This window comes from Rhamphochromis sp. 'chilingali' (assembly GCF_963969265.1).
Source record: "Rhamphochromis sp. 'chilingali' genome assembly, chromosome: 1".
Classification (NCBI taxonomy): Eukaryota; Metazoa; Chordata; class Actinopteri; order Cichliformes; family Cichlidae; genus Rhamphochromis; species Rhamphochromis sp. 'chilingali'.
The window spans coordinates 37,538,243-37,563,077 of NC_137929.1; the positions used below are offsets into that span (position 1 = coordinate 37,538,243).

At 45.1% G+C, this 24,835-nt stretch overlaps 1 protein-coding gene across 1 annotated transcript in view; it reads right to left on the bottom strand.

Moving 5' to 3' along the window:
* Positions 1-19,939: 19,939 nt before the first annotated feature.
* LOC308395042 (alpha-2-macroglobulin-like) overlaps positions 19,940-24,835 on the bottom strand; it is a 33,462-nt gene continuing 28,566 nt past the window's right edge. The window contains exons 28-36 of the mRNA XM_080879693.1: positions 23,958-24,120; positions 23,698-23,885; positions 23,316-23,528; positions 21,006-21,127; positions 20,791-20,881; positions 20,623-20,691; positions 20,434-20,539; positions 20,232-20,273; positions 19,940-20,048 (exon numbers count right to left, since the gene is read on the bottom strand). Of these exons, the coding sequence (XP_080735819.1) occupies positions 20,044-20,048; positions 20,232-20,273; positions 20,434-20,539; positions 20,623-20,691; positions 20,791-20,881; positions 21,006-21,127; positions 23,316-23,528; positions 23,698-23,885; positions 23,958-24,120 (999 nt within the window). The 3' untranslated portion in view covers positions 19,940-20,043. The remainder of the gene's footprint in view (positions 20,049-20,231; positions 20,274-20,433; positions 20,540-20,622; positions 20,692-20,790; positions 20,882-21,005; positions 21,128-23,315; positions 23,529-23,697; positions 23,886-23,957; positions 24,121-24,835) is intronic.

Below are 24,835 nucleotides of genomic sequence, written 5' to 3' on the forward strand. Positions count from 1 at the left end.
AGGCTTCAGCTGAACTCGCTTTGTGAAACCGAAAACCCAGAGTTTTCGTTAACTCAGGGTATACTTACTCAGTTTTTCCACTAAACCGGCTTCCTGAAACAGGGCCCAGGCCAGAAGACGACTAAAGAACTGTCTTTTTTATATATTTAGGTTATTAATCATATCTACTGCATTAACCTTAGGATTTTTATTTACTATTTCGTATTGTAAAGTGCAACCCTGTTCACATTTCTGCAAGCCACATTTTCAATGATAACCCATATAGCTACTAGTACAGCTACTTCAATGTATTTGCAATTAGCACAAATTGATCCTGAGGATGTGCCAGATGTTACCAATGATGTTCCTGATGTGTATATTGAACATTAGGTTGTGAACTATTACATTTTATGATTTGCTTTTTATATTATGTTATTACATTTGTGATTTTTCCTTTCTATTTGAGTTATTATTTTTAAAAATAATAAAAGAGGGGAACTGTTAGGTATTTTAGTACCATGGTAGCATTTACTGGATATTGTTTTATAGTGACATTATACAGGAAAACTCTGTCATTCAATAAGGCCCCTTTGTTTTAGTTATTTTTCTCTTTGACCCAAGAATTGATGTGTGAGAATCACAGGCTGGTACAAGGTTGAAATACCACAGAGATCACTCCCTCAGCTACATTAGTTTCTTAATCTTTTAGACGCCTGTTGAAGGCCAAATGGTTTGTTTCAGATTTCACTAATGAAAGAACTCTTTGTTTTGTGCCTTGAAAATATGTCGCTGAGATAATCACAATTGTAGCTGAACTGATAAACTACACAAAGGATGCTTCTTCACCCAAGGGCAGGAAGACGCTGCCTTATCTTGGTCTGTACTGGTTTAAACTGATAATCTGCTGTCTCATGAATTTTACCCTCTATATAAACTGTTATACTTGTGAATAAAGTTGAGTCAATTTGGGAAGACAACCTGAAGCAGTCTCTGTTTTCTTGTTCTCCCAAGCTGCTCCTGAGCTCGTACTAACACGCTGAATGCTTGAATGTTACTTGAGAATATATTTGACTGTGTTACAGACTAAGGGACATTCTCTGCTGATAGACGTCCACGCCTCGAAGGAAGTCGATCCACGGATTAGGCCCTGGAAACCGTTTCCTTCAGTAAAATTAACTCTACTTTTGCAAGAAGCCTATTAACACCAAAACATTTAACACTTTTGAATTTGCTGTGCAGTTTTATCGTTTTTAATAAGGTAAAGCTTTTTAATTGTTTTTAGGTGCCGCTGTTACACTGTTATTTTTATTTTGTATTAAAAATTTAACTCTTTTAAACTGACTGTGCGCCTACGGCTCTGTCCTATTTTAAATAGGTACCTACCACGGGTCACACATAGGAGTGTACACGTCAGGTTACAGGGGAGTTGAAGTCTATTTTAAGAAGATATACCAAAGATCACAGGATGGGAAAAATGTTCAAATGAGTTCTTCTTGTTTTATTGGAACAGTAAAGTACCACAACAAAGAATAAGTCCACCTATAAAAGAAAAATTATCACTTCTGACTGGGAGTTGTCTTCTTTTACATGCAGACTCTGGTCAGGGCTGATACTCGTGATATTTTCTTATTTATTTAACCTTAACGTTTAAAAGCACAACATCTTTTTTTTTTTTTTCAAGTGGATCATCATGGCCTCACCAAATTGGTCCATTTGATTGACCTTTATTATAATTATTAGGGGTGCAACGATACTCGTATCGATATTGAACCATTCGATACAGTGCTTTCGGTTCGGTACGCATATGTATCGAACAATACAAAATTTTTAATTTATTTTATCAACTTTCCTTCTGACGATGCTGTCTGTGTTGAGCGCTCAGTGGATCTGCGCTCGACCTTGCAGCCTAGGCGGAGTAGTCGAATGCAGATTCACTGAGCGCAGGGCAAGCTAGCGAGACAGATGTTAAGCTCTCCTTGCAACATGGCAAATTGAACCTCCCCCACCCTCATTCAGATGTGGCGTTTGGAACTATTTTGGTTTTCATGTGACGTATGACCCTGAAGGTAAGCGCGTCATGGACAAAAGTAAAACAGTATGTTGGATGTGCCACGCAATGCTCAATTACATGGGTGGGAACTACTGCGTTAGCGCAGTTAGCTCGTTAACGTGTTGGCCGTCCAGCCCCATGCACGGGGCGATCAGGGGTAGCTTGCTAACGGAGATTTGCTGTGTTGTGGCGTTAACGTCATTTCAACGAGATTAACGCTGACAGCACTAGTGGGAACACAACGAATATGACTGCACATTTACTCCAACATCATCCTAGTGCAAAGACAAGTGGAAGCAGACAAAAACAACACGCAGGCATGCTACAGACTTTACCCGAGTCATTTAGACAGCCGTTAGCACATGATTCTCCTTATGGGGACCTGATATATTTAATATGCTGCTGAGAATATAGCCCAGAAGAAGCGTATAGTATAGCTTTTATTTTGGAAAGAGCCATTTCTCTATAATAAACTCTCTTTTCCAAAGATGAGTGATTCCTCAATCAGATACAGGGCTCGCAAAATCGCTAGCCCGACATCCCGGGGCTAGCGATTTTTCCAGTCGGGCTACCAAAATCTATCTCTGCCCTGCCCATCGGGCTATTGTAGGAAGGAAAAATATGTCAATGCTTTTGCATTCTTTCGGAAATGTAGCTGGGTAATTATGTCATTGGCATCGGTGAGCCACTGTCAATATGTGACATATTGAAATCGTGTTTGAATTTGCGCTTTTTTTTTGCTTTCACTTTGCAATCGCACGAACTGTGTATAGAGAGCAACAGCACTGATTGGTGAGTGATGATAATTTGCCCACCAATTCCTCTGACATCGTCTTATCAATCGTTAGCTTACTATGCAAACATGACAAGTGAAATCTCCCGCAGCAAGCTTAAACATGTGAGAGGTTGATCGCGCAGAGAATCGCTGAGTGTTATGTGAGCGCGTGTGTAAAAGCAGCAGGATATATATTTTAGTTCTGCTGAGCCAAATAAGACAGGTCAGGGTGAAGAAGTGACAGCCAAAGAAAAGCTTACCACAAAACGGAAAAGTTATGACAAATCAGACTATAAGGCAAAAATAAAGTGCAGCTTTATGGTTTCATGGACAAAATAATTTCTGTGGCTGCAATATGACAAGCTAAATAACCAGGGCTGCACATAAGTGGTCCGCAGGTGCGCAATCGCTGTTAAAATAAAAAACGTGAGCAAGATAAGAAGTTAATATTATATAATTATACAATATTATACTTTAATGTATAATATTGTAAAGGAAACAAAACAGGAAACAAAACATCAATCAAAAAATTGCTCTCTTTTTTATTCGGGCTACTTAAATTTATTTTGGGCTACCAAAAACTGAAGAGTCCCTGCCCGAAGGTCTACCAGGGTTTTGAAATTTTGCGAGCCCTGAGATATATTTATTTTTTTTATTACTTTTTTGTTTCAGCAACATAAAATTTAAAAACTGTACTTTTGAGTTAAAATATATATTTATAACTTTAATAAATGACAAATTAAAAAGGCATGAACATTTTTTTTGTATCGAAAAAATATCGAACCGTGACACCAAAGTATCGAACCGAACCGTGATTTTTGTGTATCGTTGCACCCCTAATAATTATGTATTTATTTTATTTTCGGTTGCTACAAACGGGACAGACATGACTGGGGGATAGGACAGGGAGAAAGAATGAAAGAAAGGGGGGAAGAAAGAAAGAAAAACAAACAAAACACCTGGATCACCTGTATGGAGAAAAAAAACAGAAGAGAAAGCAAACAACAAAGAGCAACATAATAAAAAAACAGCATCATCACAATAAACTAGCTAGCAGTAGATAACAGTAGATACTAAATATTAAACGATATTGTGCAGCACGCAAGATAGACAGCGCACAACGTCCTTTGAGGCAGCAGCCAAGAAAATTGTAGTCCACGTCTGTGAACACCCGTGTGTACACCTGTGTGCACACCTGTGTGGATCAGCATGCTTGTATTCCAAAGGTTTCTCCATGTAACGATCTGCTAGGGAGTGTGGGGAGCCATAGCCCCGTCCCCCAGGGCATGAAGTAGGTATGGAGGAGATCCAGGCCCCAGACATCCAGAGGCCCCAGAGTACGAGGACCCGAGGAGGCCCACCAAAAGGGAGGGAACCGTGCCACCCTCCTGGGAAGAGCTGAGTAGAGACCCAAACGAGAGGTCACCCAGCAGCTACGGAGCAGAGGCCAGAGGGGGTTGCAGTGGCGTGCCTGCGGGCTCTGCCGGCAGCCAGCTGTGCCAGAGAGGACCGAGCTTCAGGCCCAGAGGCCAGAGGCCTGAGGGCATCCCATCCCCCGGAAGGGGCCCAGCCGGGCCACAGGCGCCAGGCCCCGCCAATCGGCCACCAGGAGTGAGCCGGTACATACATGAGCGCCCAGCCCCAGTCGACAAGGACCACCAACACACCAACGTCTGAGGGCATCAGCCACCGGCAGGGAGTGTGGTGTGCGGAGATAGGCCTCCGTACTTTGGAGGGCCTGAGATGTACCCAGAGAGGTTGAGTCTAAGACCCAACCTGACAGATAGACACAGACGAACAGGCGCACGCGGACACAAACGTGCATTCCCACCCCATATACACAACCAAATACTCGACACTCACCCAACGTGTAGACAGACACAAATAGACACTGCACAGACAGTCACACTCCCCAAACATACTCTATATCCCAGGTCCAGGTACCCCCGCCCCCAGAGGGGCAAGCCGCACCTAAACCCAGGAGATGTAACCCTTCTCTCTGGGGTGGAGGCAAGCGGACCACCTCCTTATCTGCAGTAGCAGGGAGGCCCCGCATCCCAGACCCCAATCTGACGGCCAGCACCTCCTCCCAGCCCCCCAGCCCTGATGGCTAACAGAACCGGGGTGAGTGAAGACCCCAAACCTCCCTCCGCCCGCTCATATGTAGTGTTGTTGTGTGCTGTTCTAAAGTGCATTTAAAACACAGGAGAGCATGGTACTTGCTTCCTCTCAGAGAGCAGCACGGCTCCTCCCGAAAACTCTTAGTGTCTAAATGCATTTAAAATTGAGTGTAGGGCACCAGCGCCAGAGGTGGGTTGGAATACACCGACCATCCTCTGGATGCTGTAAAACGTGCCCACCCCCAAGGCCCTATATGTATGTGTTATGTGAGAGTGTGAGTAATGTGGATGTCTAGGTTGCAGAATAAAATTGAGGCACAGGCGGCCAGAACGGGACAGAGGGGGAGTGCCTCCCCTGCACCCTGGTGACATACCTGCACCCCAAGCCCTGCGTGTGTGGGAGGGTGTGGTAGAGCGGGAATAGGGAGGCAGCTGAGGATGGGGAGGGAAGAAAGCTGGGGCCAGCTCTCCCGCTGACCCCAGTACGCACTCCCACACTCTGGAACCCACCAGGGCAAGGGGGCCCAGGCCCATCCGGACCGGGGCCCGCAGCAGCAGTGGCGTGTCTAGAAAATTTTTGTTGGGGGGGCCAGGTAGGGGCACAGATTTGGAGAAGGGTGGCAGATGTAATTGGTAGATAATGTTTAAAAAAAATTCTACCAACCGTTAACCATAATTCAATAATCCTATAAACCTAATAACCGAATGCGCTTTTAACTCTTATTAGAATGAGATTTTAACCACTACGGTGCAAAGTTTTTAGATACTGCGTTGATAAAGTACAAGAGATACAACCAGTGCTTTGTCAGTGTTTACTCAGCATTCAAGGACAGCAATATTTGCATAGTATTTTTACTGACATATAGTGCACATATATTTTGGGCAAAAACATTTTTGAATATTAAAATACGAACATTTGTAACAAACAATTGACAAATTCCAATGTAAAACTTTATCTGCCTATTAAAAAAAGAAGATAATCTTCTCACAAACTGGTGTTTGATTTTGAAACTGTTACGGTTTGGAGGAGGACTCAAGCGCAGGACTCTGGTTCTGATGCTCACAAGAAGGGTTTATTTACAAGTCACCAGGTGTATATACAAGAATGTGCGGGGGGTGTTATATACAGCTGAGTGGGGGGAGAAGGGGTCTCCAGGGAAGTCCAGGGGAAAGCACGCGTTCTTCAGAATATCCACTCACACGATCACAGGCTCACACTCCGACACTGCCACACGGGAATCACATGGGGGAAAAATCCAGGAAGCTCTGTAGACAGGGAGACAGGGTTAAGAACGATGGACAGAGGAAGACACTCTTAACTAAACTTGCTGTAGCTTGACTTCACTAACGCGTGGTAGACAACGATCCAGCGACGAACAGCAGTCACCTCCTGGCTTAAATGCTGCTCCCCTTAATGAGACACCTGGGTCTCATCTCCCGAGGGCGTGGGCCGAGGGCGTGAACCCACAGTGAGTTCCGCCCCGGCGAGAGAGAAGAGGAAGAGAAACAGAGAGGGCTGATCAGCGTGCAGCTGATCCGCCTGGCCGTGACAGTACCCCCCCCGACGGGAGCCTCCCGGTGACCCCCAGGCTTGTCAGGGTGAGCCGCATGGAACGCCCGCACCATACCCCGATACAAGAGGGCCGCCCGCGGGATCCAAGAACGCTCCTCCATCCCGTAGCCCTCCCAATCCACGAGATACTGCAGACCGCGCCCCCGGCGCCGGACATCCATGATCCTCGAAACGGTGAAAGCCGGGTGGCCATCAATGACCCGGGCGGGCGGAGGGGGTCCGGAAGGAGGGCACAGAGGACTAGAGAGACACGGCTTCACTTGCGACACGTGGAAGGTGTTATGGATCTTCATATTCCGGGGCAGTCGAAGGCGGACAGAGACAGGGTTAATCACAGAGTCGACTTCAAAGGGACCGATGAAAGTGGGAGACAGTTTCCTGGATTCAGACCTGAGTGGGATGAATCTGGTAGACAGCCAAACCTTTTGTCCAGGTGTGTAGGTGGGAGCAGGGGTCTGGTGGCGATCCGCCAGGCGCTTATTGCGTTCCACCGTGCGGAGAAGGGAGGCCCGAGTCGCCCTCCAGGCGCACCGACACCTCCGCAGATGCTGTTGGACAGAGGGAACAAAGTGCTCACCCTCGACAGCTGGGAAGAGTGGCGGTAGCCCAAGGACGCCTCGAAAGGGGACACACCAGTGGCAGAGGAGGTAAGGCTGTTATGAGCATACTCAATCCATGACAGTTGCTCGCTCCAAGTTGACTGGTTAGTGGAGACCAGGCACCGGAGAGCTGCTTCGAGCTCCTGGTTGGCACGCTCCGTTTGGCCATTCGTCTGCGGGTGGAAACCAGAGGAGAGACTGACCTGAGCTCCGAGGGCACTGCAGAACTCCTTCCAGACACGTGACGTGAACTGCGGTCCTCTGTCTGACACAATGTCCGTGGGGATTCCATGGAGGCGAAACACGTGGTCAGCTAGCAGCCGGGCGGTCTCTAGAGCAGTGGGGAGCTTAGGGAGGGCGACAAAATGAGCAGCTTTGGAGAAGCGGTCCACAATGGTGAGAATAACAGAGTTACCTGACGAGACGGGCAGACCAGTGATGAAGTCAACAGCGATGTGCGACCAAGGGCGGCTCGGAGTCGGCAGAGGGTGAAGGAGACCAGAGGGTGGTTGATGGACGATCTTGTTTTGAGCGCAGGTCGAGCATGCGGAAATATACTCGCGGACGTCTTTCGCAAGGGAAGGCCACCAGGCGAAACGTTGGAGGAAGGTAATAGTGCGGTGGACCCCCGGGTGGCAGGTGAATCTGGCAGTATGAGCCCAATGTAAAACTCGTGACCTTACTGAGGAGGGGACGAAGAGCAACCCTGGAGGACCCGTTCCGGGGTCCGGTTCTGTCCGCTGAGCCTCTCGAATAGCCGACTCGATCTCCCAGGTCAGGGCCCCGATTACACAGGTGGGCGGTAGAATGGGAGAGTCCCGAGTTGCGTCTTCGGAGGCGGCGAATTGGCGTGAGAGGGCGTCTGGCTTGACATTACGGGAACCGGGTCTGTAAGTGATCGTAAACTGGAATCTAGTAAAAAACAGGGCCCACCTGGCTTGCCTGGCGTTGAGGCGTTTTGCCGATCGAATGTACTCCAGGTTCTTGTGATCGGTCCAGACCACAAATGGCTGGGCAGCGCCCTCTAGCCAATGGCGCCACTCCTCCAGGGCTAGCTTGATGGCTAGTAGCTCTTGATCTCCCACATCATAGTTGCTCTCTGCAGAGGCGTGAAAAGTAGGCACAGGGATGCAGCTTACCTCCTTGCTGCTGGGAAAGCACTGCCCCCACTCCAGCGTCCGTGGCATCCACCTCCACAATGAACTGCCGGTCGAGATCGGGTTGGACGACAATGGGCGCCGAGGCAAAGCGGTCCTTCAGATGGGCAAATGCTCGTTGAGCCAGCTCATCCCAGCAGAAGGGAACCTTGGGAGAAGTAAGACGGGTCAGAGGCAGGACCAGTTTACTGTAGTTGCGAACAAAGCGCCGATAAAAGTTCGCGAACCCCAGAAAGCTTTGAAGCTGTCTACGGTTGGAAGGGGTCGGCCAGGCAACAACGGCTTGAACCTTTGCGGGATCAGTCTTGAGGTTACCCCGATTGATGACGTGGCCCAGGAAGGAAACAGTTGAGACATGAAACTCACACTTCTCCCCTTTAACAAAGAGACGATTTTCGAGGAGACGCTGAAGCACTTGCCTGACATGGCGTTGGTGGTCGGCGACAGATCGGGAGAAGATGAGGATGTCATCCAAGTAAATGAAAACGAAATGGTCGATGAAATCTCGGAGCACATCATTCACGAGAGCCTGAAACACAGCTGGAGCATTGGTGAGACCCAAAGGCATCACAAGATATTCGAAATGGCCCAGGTGAGTATTGAAAGCCGTCTTCCACTCGTCTCCCTCCCTAATCCTCACCAGATGGTAGGGGTTGCGCAGGTCCAACTTTGTGAAGATGGTGGCACCCTGAATAAGCTCGAACGCGGAACTCAGCAGAGGGAGGGGATACTTGTTTTTAACTGTGATGGAGTTGAGGCCGCGATAGTCAATACAGGGCCGTAAACTTTTATCTTTCTTGGTGACAAAAAAGAAACCAGCGGCAACAGGTGAGGACGAGGGGCGAATGAGACCAGCGGCAAGTGACTCATTGATGTACTTTTCCATGCTTTCCCGCTCCGGTCGAGACAGGCTATACAACCTACTGGTCGGGAGCGGCGCGCCTGGGAGGAGGTCAATCCCACAATCGTATGGCCGGTGAGGGGGAAGGGAGCGTGCCTTATCTTTACAAAACACTTGCGCCAGGTCGTGATAAACAGACGGTATGGAGGACAGATCAGGCGGTTCTGAAATGGTTTTATTGGGTGGTAGGCTCATGGCGGGGGTGGCGGCTTTTAAACAGGACATGTGACACTCCTCCCCCCACCCCGAAATACTTTCTTTCCTCTAATCAATCACAGGGTTATGTTGACATAGCCAGGGATAGCCCAAGACTAGTGGTGTGAGTGGGGCCTTAAAGACGTACAACTGTATGGTTTCAACATGATTGCCAGAAAGAGACAGGGAAATCGGTTCTGTGACATGAGTAATGTCTGGAAGACGCTGGCCACTAAGGGCTGTGACTTGGAGTGAATGAGACAGAGGCTCCGTGCTAAAACCTAATTTCTGTCACGGCTGCCGAGGCGAGCCGGGTGGAGTTGGAAAAAGGACCCAAGAGCAAGCAGTGTATGAAAAGATTAGTGGAGTTTATTTACAAGGTGTCAGTGGCAGGAACAGAAAACGAATAATGAGACAAACTAACGGAAACCTAAACTGGGAAAACTAAAGAGCAACTAGAAATCCACAGGACACGGGGTGAAAGGCAGAGAGACGCAGACTGACGGAGGATACAAAAAACGCAGAGAGACACAGATGAATGCAGAAAAGCGCGGACTTACATGGAGTAATACAGACGAACCGGCAACAGGCAGGAGAACACACAGGGCTTAAATACACACACCAGTAATCAGGGGATGAGAGACAGGAGGGCAACACAGCTGGGAGAAATCAGAGCTGACGGGACAGGGGAAATGTAAACTGAACACACTCACATCAGACATGAACCTTCAGAATAAAACAGGAAACTAACAGACACAGAACCAGACAGGACACTGAACTTGACAGGCAGACTCATGAGCAGACACAATAACACCATGGCCAGACAGAGGGAACACAGAGAAGTGGGAGCAGGCAGGCAAAGAACAGAAACCTAACAAATGGCAAAATCACAACAGAATACACACTCGGAATGAACAAAAGCATAAAGAAACACAAAACACTGAGTCCTCAGACTCAGGACCATGACAATTTCAGTGCCAGCGAGGCATCAATAAAATTCTGTTCTGCCCCGGAATCGATCAGAGCGTCGAGAGAATGAGTCCTGAGACGAACCGTTAGCTTAGCCGCAATCATGAGACGAGGAGGAGACTGAGAACAGGTGACCTCGCCCACCCGTACACTCCTCGCTACTGGTGGGCGCTGTCTTTTGGCTGCGCCTGGCAATCCATGCCACAATAAAAGCACTCACCGGCTCTCCAGCGACGATACCGCTCCTCGGGCGACAGACTGGAGCAGCCCAGTTGCATGGGCTGTTCACTCTCTTCCGTGCTGTCCAACGAGTGACTGCCGCTAGGCGCGCCCCCACCTGACGTCCCCATGCGCCCCGGGGGCCTCTGGGAAATGTAGTTTCCAGTTTCCATAGTGTAATCACATCAGACAAGGTCTTAGGAACATCTCTCATCATCAGTTCTCTCTTTAACTCTTCACATACATTATTCAAGAGAGTACTTATCAATGCCGACTGCCCCCAGCCAGTTTCTTCGGCCAAGGTCCAGAATTCGACCGAAAAATCCGCCATACTCCGCCTCCCCTGCTTCAAATTTAACAGTCTGTGGGCAGCCGCCTCCGCTCCGGTGCCTCTTTCAAAAACACTTTTAAATTTGGTGAGGAAGTCCTCGTAAGAAATGTCTGGGGCTGTTCTTAAAACAGCTTGCGCCCAGTTTAATGCCGGCCCACGTAACAATTGAACCATAAAGGCAATTTTGGCCCCATCTGTCTCATATGTTCTTTGTAACTGATGGAATTGTAGGGTGATCTGAGTCAAAAATCCACCACATTTATCGAACTCACCCGAGAAAGGCTCCGGCGCTGGTAACGATCGCTCTGGAGGTTCTGTGGAAGCCGGCGTGGGGGAAACAGGCGGAGCGGCTGCAGATGGATTTGGAGCCGATAGCTGAGGAGAAACAGACGGAGGGGGTGAGGGTGGGCTTACCGACGGTAGACGTTGAGCGAGGGCTTGCGTGAGTGCGGCCAGTTGTTGATTTATGTGCCGAAGCATGTGTTTGTGGCGTTCCAGAATTGCCTCCGGGGTGAGGACGGGTTGCTGGGTGGGATTTGAGTCCGCTGAGTCCATGATGGCTGGATCGTTATTGTTACGGTTTGGAGGAGGACTCAAGCGCAGGACTCTGGTTCTGATGCTCACAAGAAGGGTTTATTTACAAGTCACCAGGTGTATATACAAGAATGTGCGGGGGGTGTTATATACAGCTGAGTGGGGGGAGAAGGGGTCTCCAGGGAAGTCCAGGGGAAAGCACGCCTTCTTCAGAATATCCACTCACACGATCACAGGCTCACACTCCGACACTGCCACACGGGAATCACACGGGGGAAAAATCCAGGAAGCTCTGTAGACAGGGAGACAGGGTTAAGAACGATGGACAGAGGAAGACACTCTTAACTAAACTTGCTGTAGCTTGACTTCACTAACGCGTGGTAGACAACGATCCAGCGACGAACAGCAGTCACCTCCTGGCTTAAATGCTGCTCCCCTTAATGAGACACCTGGGTCTCATCTCCCGAGGGCGTGGGCCGAGGGCGTGAACCCACAGTGAGTTCCGCCCCGGCGAGAGAGAAGAGGAAGAGAAACAGAGAGGGCTGATCAGCGTGCAGCTGATCCGCCTGGCCGTGACAGAAACAGGAAAAAAGTGGGGAAACCACTGAAAAGACTAACATTTGAATAAAACCTGAAAGCAAGTAAATACTTTCTATGCTGCCTTATGGTAAACTTTGGTAATATTGATCAAGAACAACACTGGCTGATGATGAAATACAGTCAGCTGGCATGGTGACACTGCCAGTATTAACCTGCAGGGCTGGACTGGGACAGAAAATCTGGCATTTTGACTAGAGAACGGCCCACCAGGTATTAAAGCCATAAAGACTGAATGAAAACAAACGCTGTTGTGACAGTGATGTACAGTCTTGTTGGTATATGTATGATTTCTATACATTTTACGTCAGATAAAAACTTTGGTTGTAAGATTTAGATAATTATTTAATAAAAGCTAGATATTTTAAATGAGAATAAGAAAGAAAAGTATTTCTTTGTGCCCCCCCTCTCCCTGTTAATGCTCTACCTGGCCCCCTGGCAACAATTTCCTAGACCCGCCCCTGCACAGTTACCAGCTGTCAGCTGCTTAGAAAAGCATCCTGGTGTTATTTGTCTCTCAGAAACAATTCATAACTTCCCTTCAACTCATCCATGTCACCTAAAAGGTAAACCTGTTTCTCCATCACCTGTTCAGCTCTGATGATTCAGTAAGGACATCTCCTGGTTTCATCTTCACGTTTCCCTCTCACCACATATCCAAACTGACATCATGACCAGCAGCTTTACAGCTGTGGCTCCAGCAAACATCAGCTGATACTAGATATTAATATTAAATAAATCCTAACAACAGCTGATCAAGCTTAAACGTGCTGCTGTTGTTTAGCGCGACATCCGCTGGTTTCCTCTTTCTGGCGCAAAGTGGGCGATAAATAAATGAGAGAGAAAAGCCGATCAGCTGATCATTGATCAGTTTCATGATTGAAGTAGCAACAGCAGAGGCAGGGGGAGAGAATGAGAGGAGAAGAGGCAGCTGTGCAGCGTAAACACAGAATAACTCCAGCTTTGTGTCTTTTTTTCATTATAGCGAAAGTCCGGGACAAACTGCATCTCTTCTCAGCTCAATACGAAACACGTAATATTTTCTCTGAATGAGGGACCATTCCATTTTTTTAAGGAGCCGTTGGAAACTCTACTAACTAACCTTATGAATAAAATAAAGTTCACTATCAGTAACATTATAGCACCCACCCAGCTGTATAAAAACTCCGTCAAGCTGGCTAGAACGCAGTACGAGTTATTGCAACTGACTGTAAAAAGTCAGCACAACGAAAATAAAACCCACCTAAACTTGGTTTATATCTGACCCAGATAGACTGCAGGTCATAACTTCTTACCTGAAGTTCAGTTCACCTGACACTCGGCGGCTGCCTCGGGTCTCTCCTCCTGCCTCCCCTTCCCTCATCCACCTGCTGGCCTCTGTGGAAGCCCCGCCATAGCCACCACCAAACAACTGAGTTATTTTTACACATCGACCTGCATCTGGCCAATCCACCACCTCTCATTGTTCATGCCATTACAAAAAAAATAAAAAATAAGTCACCGGGCAAATGCCCGGTATGCCCGATGGCCAGTCCAGCTATGTTAACCTGCAACCAAATCTGCAGCTCCATATAGCAATGTTACGACTTAGATTATATCTTATAACTCATAACTCTTATGTTAGCTGCCCTCAGTAGCAAACTGTCTGAAATATTCGACGGCTGCAATAATTCTTTAAGTGTTATTTTTTCCTTGGGATTCTAATTTCACCAAAGTTTACTAAACTCAACAAACTTAATATTACTTACCGGGACATTTATTCTGTCCTCATTTTCTTTCACCGAAAAATTGTTTCCTGCAGTGCCGTCTTTCGCGCTTGGCTCTCCTACCTTTGCTAACGTGATGCACATAGCGCAGAAGCCGATGCTGCATTCACTTACACTCGGATATCTGGGCTTCACCGTGAAAACATAATCATACATTTGATATTTGATTGAATTTTATTGTTTTGCCTTTGGGGTGGCACCTGGGGTGGCCAGTCTGGTTGGGGGGGTGGCCTGTGCCCCCCCAGGCCACCCTGCTGGACACGCCACTGCGCAGCAGCAGCACCGCCCAGCCACACAGAGTCCGGGGAAGCCCACCCGACTCCACTCAAGAGAAAACTGCACCCACCCCATCGTCCAGTCATCTCCCAAAATACACAAGACAATAGACACCCAGGTTGAGTTCATTCTCTACCTCTCCTATATCTCTCCCCCACCTGCAGAGTGAGCTCCTGTAGAGAGGGGACCACCTGCAAAGATATAACAACCTCCCCACCAGTTAGAGAGCCCCCTAGTTGGGCCGATGCACTAGAGGTCCCCTGCACTGGGGCTGAGCCCCCCTGCACCCACCCGCCCGCAACTCCGGCGACACAACAGCCAGGACCCAAGTCCCCAAGGCCCAGCCAGCACCCCAGACCGGGGGGCGGAGCACCCCCAGACCCCCAAGCCTCCACGCCCGTCCCCGACCCACCCAGGGGCAGCCAGGCTACCAGGCCAGTAACCAACGTCCGCCAGCACAGACCCTCCCCCATCTCCGCTGTACGCAGAGCCCCCAGAGCCCCTAACCAGGTCATGGCCACATCCCCCAGGTTAGGCCCTCCAGGGAAACGTCCCTAGGGACTCCCCAGGCCGTCCCTACCCCCATATCAACCACAATAGCGAAGGCAGGACCAAACCATGACCCCCCACTAGGTGATGAAGCCGATCAAAGGAGCCCAAAGGGATTGATCAAATGTGATGGCAGATGTTGTATCAAGACTAATGTGATCTGTTAGATGGTTTTTATATTGGTTAGAATTAAGATTATTTTTATTTTTCCAGTTAATGAGGACCATTTTCTTGGCAATGCATAGGGCTGTAAAAACAACGTGGGCTGTGTTTATTTCTGCAGTGACCTCATCCAAGTTGCCCAGCAAGCATACTAAAGGGGAGGCTGGAATGTTACATTTCTGACACTTTGATAAGTCTTCACATATCTCACGCCAGAATTTCTGAACTGGTGGACAGAACCAAAGAGCGTGGATGTAATTGTCTGGTGTATTTGCTGTGCAGAGTGAGCAGTTGTTGGAAGGCGTAAAGCCCATCTTGAACATCCTATGACCAGTATAGTGCACTCTGTATAATATTTTGTATTGTATTAATTGCAAACTGGGATTTCTGATCCATTGAAAGGTTTTTAAGGATATCTGAGACCAAAGGTTTGGGTCTAAGTTGATTGATAAATCTGCTTCCCATTTTGCAATAGGAAGGGATATTGATTCATCTATTTTAGAAAGTGTTCTGTATAGTTTAGACAATAATTTGGGGGGGTGGTTTAGACTAAAAAATCGTACCACACTTGGTGGTGTTTGTAATTCAGCTTCACTGGGATTAAATTTCTTTTTTACTATAGATTTAATTTGTTGATATTCCAAAAATCGTTTCTTGTTGATCCCATATTGTGTAACTAGTCTGTCAAATGAAATAAAGTCTGTTCTTTCCAATATATGTTCCAAGTATTTAATTCCTTTGCAACTCCAATCTGGAAAGTTTATCATATTATTGTTTTGTAATATGTCCGGATTGTTCCAGATAGGTGTACGTTTGCATGGGATTAATGAAGACTCTGTCATTTTTAGAAACTCCCACCATGCTGTCAGAGAAGAGCTAATATTGATGCTTTTGAAGCATTCATGTCGTTTGATGTTTGAGCTGATAAATGGTAGGTCTGAAATTTCTAGGTTATTACATAGTGCCTGTTCTACATCTATCCAAGGTTCATCTAAGAGGGTATGTTTAAACCATCTAGAGATGAACTGAAGCCTGTTGGCTAAAAAAATAGTGATTAAAGTTAGGCAGATCTAATCCTCCTTTATCCTTGGTCCTTTGTAGTGTTTTTAAGCTGATACGTGGGGGTTTATCTTTCCAAAGGAATTTAGAAATATACGAGTCTAGAGATCTGAACCAATCTTGTGATGGCTTATTTGGGATCATTGAAAATAAATAGTTTATTTTTGGCAAGACCATCATTTTTATAGTGGCGACCCTTCCCATGAGTGATATGGGTAAAGATTTCCATCTAGCCAGGTCGCCTTCTACTGTCTTTAAAAGTGGGATGTGGTTTAATTTAGTTAATTCTGAAGGTTTAGGAGAGACATTAATACCTAAATATTTTATATTTCCAGATTGCAGTGGGGAAGGAGAAGAATTATGGAAGGAGCAATTAATCAGAAGAACTGTAGATTTTGACCAGTTAATTGAATAATCTGAGACACTTGAGAAAGGATTTATCAATGCAATTACCCCAGGGAGATTGGTTTGTGAATTTTGGAGAAAAAGTAACACATCATCCGCATAAAGGCTGATTTTATGTTCTACATTCTTACATTTTATGCCCTTAATTGTTGTAGCCTGTCTAATTGCTGCTGCTAGTGGCTCAATAAAAATTGCAAACAGTGAAGGGGAGAGTGGGCATCCCTGTCTGGTGCCCCCCTGTGAAAAACTGGTGCCAGAATCGTCCAGAATTCTTTGTAAAAATCTGTTGGAAAACCATCTGGACCTGGAGCCTTATTATTGGGCATTCTTATCAGAGCTTCCTGGAGTTCACCTGGCGTCAGTGGCGAATCCAGTGCCATTGCTTGGGTGTCTAATAATTTTGGAAGAGTTATGTTGTCGAGAAATTGATCAATTTCGTTTTTAGATGGGTTTATTTGTGGTGTATATAAAGTTTCATAGAAATCCCTAAAAATTTTGTTTATTTTATTAAGATCATATATTGTTATATGATATATGATTTTTTAAGATCATATATATGTTATTAATCTTTAACAGCACATATAGTTGTTTTTTCTTTATTGATTTTTAACTGGTTAGCAAGAAATTGTCCGGATTTGTTACCGTGTTCATAATTTTGCAGGCGAAGTCTTTGTACTAAGAATTTAGTCTTTTTTATTAATAATTTCATTTAATTCTAGTTTTGTCTTGCGTATTTTGTTTAATATTTCTTGATCTTGGTGTGACACAAAGGCTTTTTCTAAGGATTTGATGTTTTTCTCTAGTTCCTGAATTTTTTTTGTTTTCTTCTTTCTTCTTATGTGCTGAGAAAGAAATTATTTTACCTCTCATCACGGCTTTCCCTGCTTCCCAGAGGACAGATGCTGATGTTCCAGGAATGTCATTAAAGCCTAAATATAGAGTTCATTCTTTTTTAAAGTATTTGATAAACTCTTCATCTTTGAGCAGTGATGTATTAAATCTCCAGTTTTTACTTGGTGTAGTATTATTCATCTGTATTAGTGTTAAAGATACAGGAGCATGATCGCTGACAGCTATAGGATGAATCTCAGTGTCTGAAACGTTACTCAGCAGTGCGCAGCTGACCAGAAAATAATCCAGACGAGAGTAGGAGTGATGGACATGTGAGAAGAAAGAATATTCCTTACTGTTGCGGTGAAGGGAGCGCCATTCATTGCAAAGACCAAAGTCGCTCATATACTGTTTGATTATATTTGTGGATTGCCAATTACACTGAGTTCCTGCTGTATTGAGCCTATCCATTTCTTCATTTAGTCCCAGGTTGGGGTCGCCTCCAAGAACAATTGTGCAATCTAGGTGTTCGGAGAGTGTACTAAAAAAACCGTGGAAGAATGAGGGGTCATCAACATTTGGACCATATATACTTACAATACATAGCTTTTGGTTAAGTATAGGTAGTTTGACGATTAGGAATCTGCCCTCTGGATCTATAACTGTATCGAGTACTGTGAAATTAATATTTTTATGTATTAGAATTGCTACTCCTCTTTGTCTAGAATTATAACAGGCTGAGAACACATTAGGAAACTCAAGCACAACATCTTTTATTTCCATCAAACATTTCTTTCAGCCATTTGTGCTTATCACTATATGTGACTCATTTCTATGCAATAACCAAAGTACACAAAAACAATATAAAACATTTCAGTTATAAAAGATACATTGTATATATGTGTAATCATGTATGCATACAAAGTTCCTGTTACAAAATTACACAGTGTAAGAAAAATAAAATGTATTAGGATGTTGTGCTTTTTTAAAAATCTGTTTTTCTGAAAATGAAAATCGCACCTTTTCTTTTTTCACAGTGCCTGTATGCCTCTTCCAAAACTTTGTGCTATTCACCCCCAGATGCATGATTATCTGAGGCATGTCATCAGATGGCCACCTTCTTGTAATTCATAATGGTTTGTGCTCGCTGCTTTGCTTGGGCGTGCTGGATCAGATCCAGATGTAGAGTCAGTGCGGCAAAAATGGCTCGTTGTAGTTCATTAAAACATTTCTCAAAAAGCGATGTTTCAAATGTAACAAACAGGTGAATGCGGTGTGAACGCAAGGGGACCAGCAACACTGCTGATATAAAATGATGATGGTCGGTAAAGCAACTGGTCAGGACGTGTTTTTCTGTTGAGTCTGCAAAGCTGCCTTGGTTGATTTCAAAAACTGCACAATTCAGAAGTCTGTAAATTTGGTTTTGATTCTCATTGGCCAAAGAGAGGGCCACCTCTCCCTGTAATTACTCTATTAAGGGAGGAGCTCCAGATGCGGCCATGGAATAGACTAGAGATTTCCAGTAGATGAAAGTCAGGCAGGTGAAATCTTACGGTCTTGCTCTGAGCTCTCGCTTGAGGAGGATCCTAGCACCAGCAGCTAAATACTTTATAGATCATAAGTTTCCTAATTGGTAAAAAAGGGTAGAACCACCTGTCTTTAAGGTTCAGGAGGAGCTCCAGATGGCGTCCCAGGAAGCATCTCAAACCCTGAATCTTGGATCTTCTCAGGTACAGAGCTGCAGGGCTGTGAACATCCACGTCTCTCTCTCTCTCTCTCTCTCTGTGGCCTCACTCTGACTGTGATTTTCTTTTTTCAGATTAAATGAATACAAATAAACTTAATTACAGACTTCCAATGGGACGTACAGCCAATTCAGAATAACCTATTTTTCGTTTCACACTTTCATGCAACTTTTTTGCATGCAACAACACACTATTATGAATTATTGTTACATATTCAATTTTTTATACATATTTATCCTCATATTTCATCATATAATTATGAATTATTACTCAGTTATGAATTATTACATACATAAATTACTCAAATGACATAATTTCCAAAATAAAGCATTCAGACTGATTCTATTAAACATTTATGACATGTCATAAATCATTTGACAGGGGCCATACATCTCTTTTTGACACATTGTATAGCTAATCCTTCATTGGATTTGACATTTCACACAGGACACCTCATGCAGCAGATTAGCACCTTTAAAATCCTTAAAATGAGCTACAGCCCAGAAAACTTTGGACTTCTATTTATCTGTGTACACAGAACCAGGGCTGGACTGGAACGCAAAAAAAGTTAAAACATATGCACATATTGGTGAAAATTCCTTAAAGCAGTAGTAAAGCTGAATAGTACATAAAAAAGATAAATAGAGTCATTTGTCACATAATCACATTTTCTGTTTAAAAGCTGCATTACTTGGAATAATTTCACAACATAGAGATTCTCACCTTACAAAGCAGTTTCTTCAGTGAGATACTCTTCTCTGCAACTCTATCAATGCTACCATTATCAAAAGCCACAAGTATGTCCTTTGTCCATCAACATACAGATGCGTTCAAGATGTTATGATCTGTAGTGAGAGTATGGAGCAGGTGGAAGTTTACACTGGAGAGAAGACGAATAAAAGTGAATAGAAGCGAGACAGAATATATCTGTGTGTGAATGAGAGGCAGGTTGGTGGAAGAGGAGGGATAGTGGATTCACTGGACAAAGGATGTTGAACATGGAGATGTTAGACAGACAGAAAAAAGAAAGACCAGAGAAGATTCATGGATGTAGTGAATGAAGACATGTGGAGTGTTAGTGTGACAGAATAGGATGGTAGAGTCAGGTTGAGATGGATAATATTTTTATACAGAAGAACTATTTGTAGATGAAAACAAAACATATGGAGGCATATTTGTGTTTAAAAAACATCTTTATTAAAATGCAAGTTGTATAACTTGAGTGACAACCTCAGGACTGACTGCACATCTTTAAGCTGCAACAAAAGAATAAAACATGAGGATGCAATTGTGTTAAAATAATCAGTCAGGCCTAAAAAAGTACTGAATTAACTGTATTGTCAAATACTGTATTGTGTTGAGATTGAACAAATATTTTAAAAATAACTTCAATTCAATTTTGTGTGAAATGTGGTGTTCTTGCTATAACAGTTTGTTACCTGCAGCTGATGGGTAAATGTATTCAGTCTCAGCCTGGTCACCTGAGAGAGAAAACAAAGTGGAAAAATGTGACTTGCTGTGTTTTTACAACACGTTTAAATTTGATCCTTCAAATTCTGTTAACTGCTGTTTGTTGTACAGCTACACTACAGAGCAACGTGTGTCAGTGTGCTGTTGCAGTGAAGTGAGTTAGAGTTGTACTTGGCTGGTAGTAGTCATAGATTTTGATCATGGCTGGTTTCAGGTTCTCCACTCGAAGTTCTTCGATGACTGTCAAGCTGTAGTTCATGGGCATGTCCTTTGGTAACTGAACAGATTTAAAAACAGGAGACACACTCTGTAACAATACAAACATCATCATCTGGTATCCCCACTGTGATTATCTCTCACCTCCTGTAAATACACCAGAACATGATCTTCTGTTTGTTCAACACGATCCACCAATGGGGCACCTTCGAGCTGTGAGGAGACAACAGTCTCCTTATTATTATTTTATCTCATCATAAACTGACACATGGTAGCAACATTTCTATTCAGCTAACAACTGCAACAACCCACCATCTTTAAAGACACTGCATTTGGGACAAATCCAGAGAGCATTTTGATATCCAGGATCACCATGTTGGTAGTATTCTCCTTTCCACTGTACCTGTGTTTGAACAGTTAAAAAGTGATTGCACTGATGTGTATCCATAGATGCCACATTTCCAACACTTATCCCACAGTGGTAAATAAAATTCCCCTAGCACATATCTAATCTGTTAAATACTTACAGGGATTTCATTGTCAGAGTGAGCTTGCGTCTGGATTCACTTGTTGCATCAACCCCTGATTTGACCTCCACGCTGAGAGTAGTGACATCAGTGGGACTCGGGATGTTGTAGTGAACAGAAATCTGCGAAATAGTCAACCAAAAGAGGTTTGCAGTTTATAATAATAGTAATAATAAGAAGAATAGAAATCTGTTTGTGGGTGTCACACCAAATTTTGATAATTCCCCACAGGACATTTAGTTGTTACAGTATATCTCAACTATATAAATGTTTTTATGTTTGTTTTGCATTTATGTTAAAAATATAGTGGCAGGTAGCTCCATGCCCTCCTGGGTTTTAATTGCACCTTAGAACACACATGCATCAACACTACAATGAGCGGGTGGAGGGAGGTTTGGAGTCTTCTCCCACCCCCATTCTCTGCGGCCTGCTGGAGCGGGAGGGCTAGTAGGAGGAGTTGGCCGTCCGACTGCGGTCTGGGGTGTGGGGCCTCCCTGCTGCTGCGGAGTCGGGGTGGTCTGCCTCTCCCCACCGCAGGGAAAAGGGTAACACCACCTGGGTCTGGGTGCAATTCCCCCCTCCAGGGGCAAGGGTACCTAGACCCGGTTTGTAGAATACGCTTGGGGAGTGTGATTGTGTGTACAGCGTCTCTTTATGTCTGTCTCCACGTTGGTTGAGTGTGGAGTGAGTGCATATGAGAGCATGAGGGTGGGAATGGATGTTTGTATCTGTGTGTGCCTGTATGTCTGTGTCTATATGTCAGGTTGGGTGTCAGACGCCACCTCTCTGGGGACACCTCAGGCCCTCCAAGGTTTGGAGGCCTATCTCCACCCACCACCACTTCCCCTGCCGGTGGCGGACTCCCTCAGGTGTCGGTGTGTTGGTGGTTCTTTGTGTCTGGGGGTGGGCGTCCGGGTACACACCGGCTCACTCCTTGGCGGCCGCTTGTCGGGGCCTGGGGCCTGGGGCTCGCTCGGGCCCCTTTGGAGGTGGGGTGCCCCCGGCCTCTCGGCCTGGGGCTCGGTCACTCAGGCACAGCTGGGGGCCGGCGGAGCTCACGGGCGCGTCACTGCAACTCCCCCTGACTTCTGCTCCGCGGCTGCTGGGCGAGCCCTCATCTGGGACTCTCCTCAGCTCTTACTGGAACAGTGGCGCGGCTGCCCCTCTGTTGGTCTTCCATGGTCTCTTGTGTTCTGGGGGCCTCTGGATGTCTGGAGTTTTGATCTCCTCCATACCCGCTTCACACCCTGGAGGACGGGGCTGTGGCCCCCCCACACTCCCTAGCAGATCATTACATGGAGAAACCTTTGGAATGCAAGCATGCTGATCCACACAGGTATGCACACATGGGTATTCACAGACGCGGACTAAAGCTTTCTTGGCTGCTGCCTCAAAGCACACTGTGCGCTGTCTATCTTGCGTGCTGCACAATATCGTTTATTATTTAGTAAATATTGATATCTATGGCTAGCTAGTTTATTGTGATGGTGCTTTGTTTTCTCTATTATTATGTTGCTCTTTGTTGTTTGCTGTCTCCTCTGTTTGTTTTTTTTGTTTGTTTTTTTTTTTCTCCATACAGGTGACCCAGGAGTTCTTTTTTTTTTTTCTCTCTCTTCCCCCCCCTTCTCACCGTCTCTTCTCCCCTTTGGTTTTCTTTCTTTCTCTCCCCCTCTTTCTCTCATTCATTCCCCCTGTCCTATTTATTTAAAAAATATATATATATATATATAGTGGCGTCACATTTTAGGGGACTGATTAAAGTTATGAAATTATTTTGGTGGTTGTGGCCAGAATATTATGTACACTAATTGTGGGCAGAAATGTCATGTTGATTTGGAGTTTCTTTCATCAAAATATTTAAAATTGAGATAAAGGCTTGGACATGAGAAGGGATCTGGAAATAGAACTGCTGGTTATTTACTTAAAATATGCCAGCTAAGATGGTGCAGGCATGTTTGCAGGATGCCTTTATGACACTACCCTCTGGAGATTTTCCAGGCAAATCCAACTGCGAGGATACACACAGTGTAGCTAGACCTTCCTGGAGATATTATACATATTATACATGTCATCTGGCCTTAGTGAAATCCATGATGAAGAACAACGACAACAACAAGAAGAAAAAAAATACATAGGAGGAAAAGGAATGTTTGAAATCATTTCCTTAGTGGGAAGCCACTGCATCCTGAATTTGGATAATTTGAGCAAATACATAGATGGATAAGCAAATGTGCTTTTCTGAGTGCAAACACATTTTTTCATCATACTTCTCTATTTGGAAAAAGGAACAAGCAGGATGCTGTCACTGACCTGCACTGACACACATGCAGTGCCCTTCACCTCCAGGCTGTATTTTCCTGACACGCCCTGCATCGTCTCCTCCTGGTAGAGCAGTTTGTTGCCCGGATTTACATCAAATGTCAGCTGACTGCTGTCAGACTGAACTGTCACTGTGCTTGAACCCTCAGGACTGAACACCAGAGTGGAGTACAGAGCGAGAGCCTGAAGAGCCACCACTGTGTCCTACAAACAAAATCACAGCTACTACACATACTTACATATATATTTATATTTTGTATTTTACAGGACAGCAACAGCAAGTAAAATTTCAGCTTCTCTCAGATACGTTTTTATTTATCCCAGTGTATATGAACTCAAAGGTGAGATTTAAGCTGTTTGGGTGGTGTAGCACCTGAGTGGAGGAGAAGCCTCCATAGTAGTTCTGCTGGCCAGTCAGCCACCTAATAATGCCAGAGGCATAACCCAGGTCGTCAGCAGTTGTGGAGGCACTGAGTTTGGCCAACAGCACATAAGAACTGATTTCCACTGACAGGGAGGCTGATGTTTCTGCTGCTGTCTGAGACCAGTACAGGAAACCTCCTACAAACATACAATAAAAGTTACACTTATGGTAATAACACCTGAATGATTTCCTGTTAGATGGTGACTCACCTTCCCTCACTGCAACTGTGTCTAAGTGCTGCAAAAGGTGAGCGCGGGTCTCCGTGTCTCCTGCCAGGGTGAAGACATAGGCCAGCAGAGCTGTAGTGTAGGTGTTGCTGAGGTCATTGATGGACTCCCTGAGACAAGCCAAGCTATTATTCACCACAGGATCCTTTAAAAGATCGAAAGAAGAGCCCTATGAAGACAAACTGAACAACGGACCAATTCACCCTGCCCAGGAGAGGACTAGGGCCCCACTCTGGAGGAGACCCGAGGGAGACTGCCTGGTATACTCCATAAGGAAGACTAAAGAGGCAACATGGGTATGGCCTCCTGTGGCCCACTGTGCCTTGGATATGCAAAAGGTGCCAACTGCAACATATAGTCAAGGTTTGCCAGTATCGTAAATTTCAGTCGCCACCTCATCCCTCTCCACAACAATAAATCCAACAAAATGCATTCTTGCAGAATGACAGGCATACATAAAGCACATATGAAACAAAACCAAGAAACACATCCACATTTTCAGAAAGGAAAATGTGGATGTGTTTCTTGTGTTTAATGTTTTGACAATTAAATACTTATAAGAAACACTTATTAAAGCACTTTCTGCTAAGTGGACAAAAGCAGCTTCTGACACCATCATTTTCTAAGAAAAAAATCTTTTGGGGGGATTTAAGAAATTGTGGGATTTTCTAAGGACATATGTCACCCAACTTGATCATTTCCCTACAATGTACTTATTTTTTAAACTTTATTTTCATGACTGGAAATAGAAATAATGCTTTAACAAATTTCTTTTTCACCTACAGTGTTAGATTCGTATTGTTGATTGTCATTTATGCTTAGAAATATTTACTCATATATGCTTAGAGTTTATAGTCGAT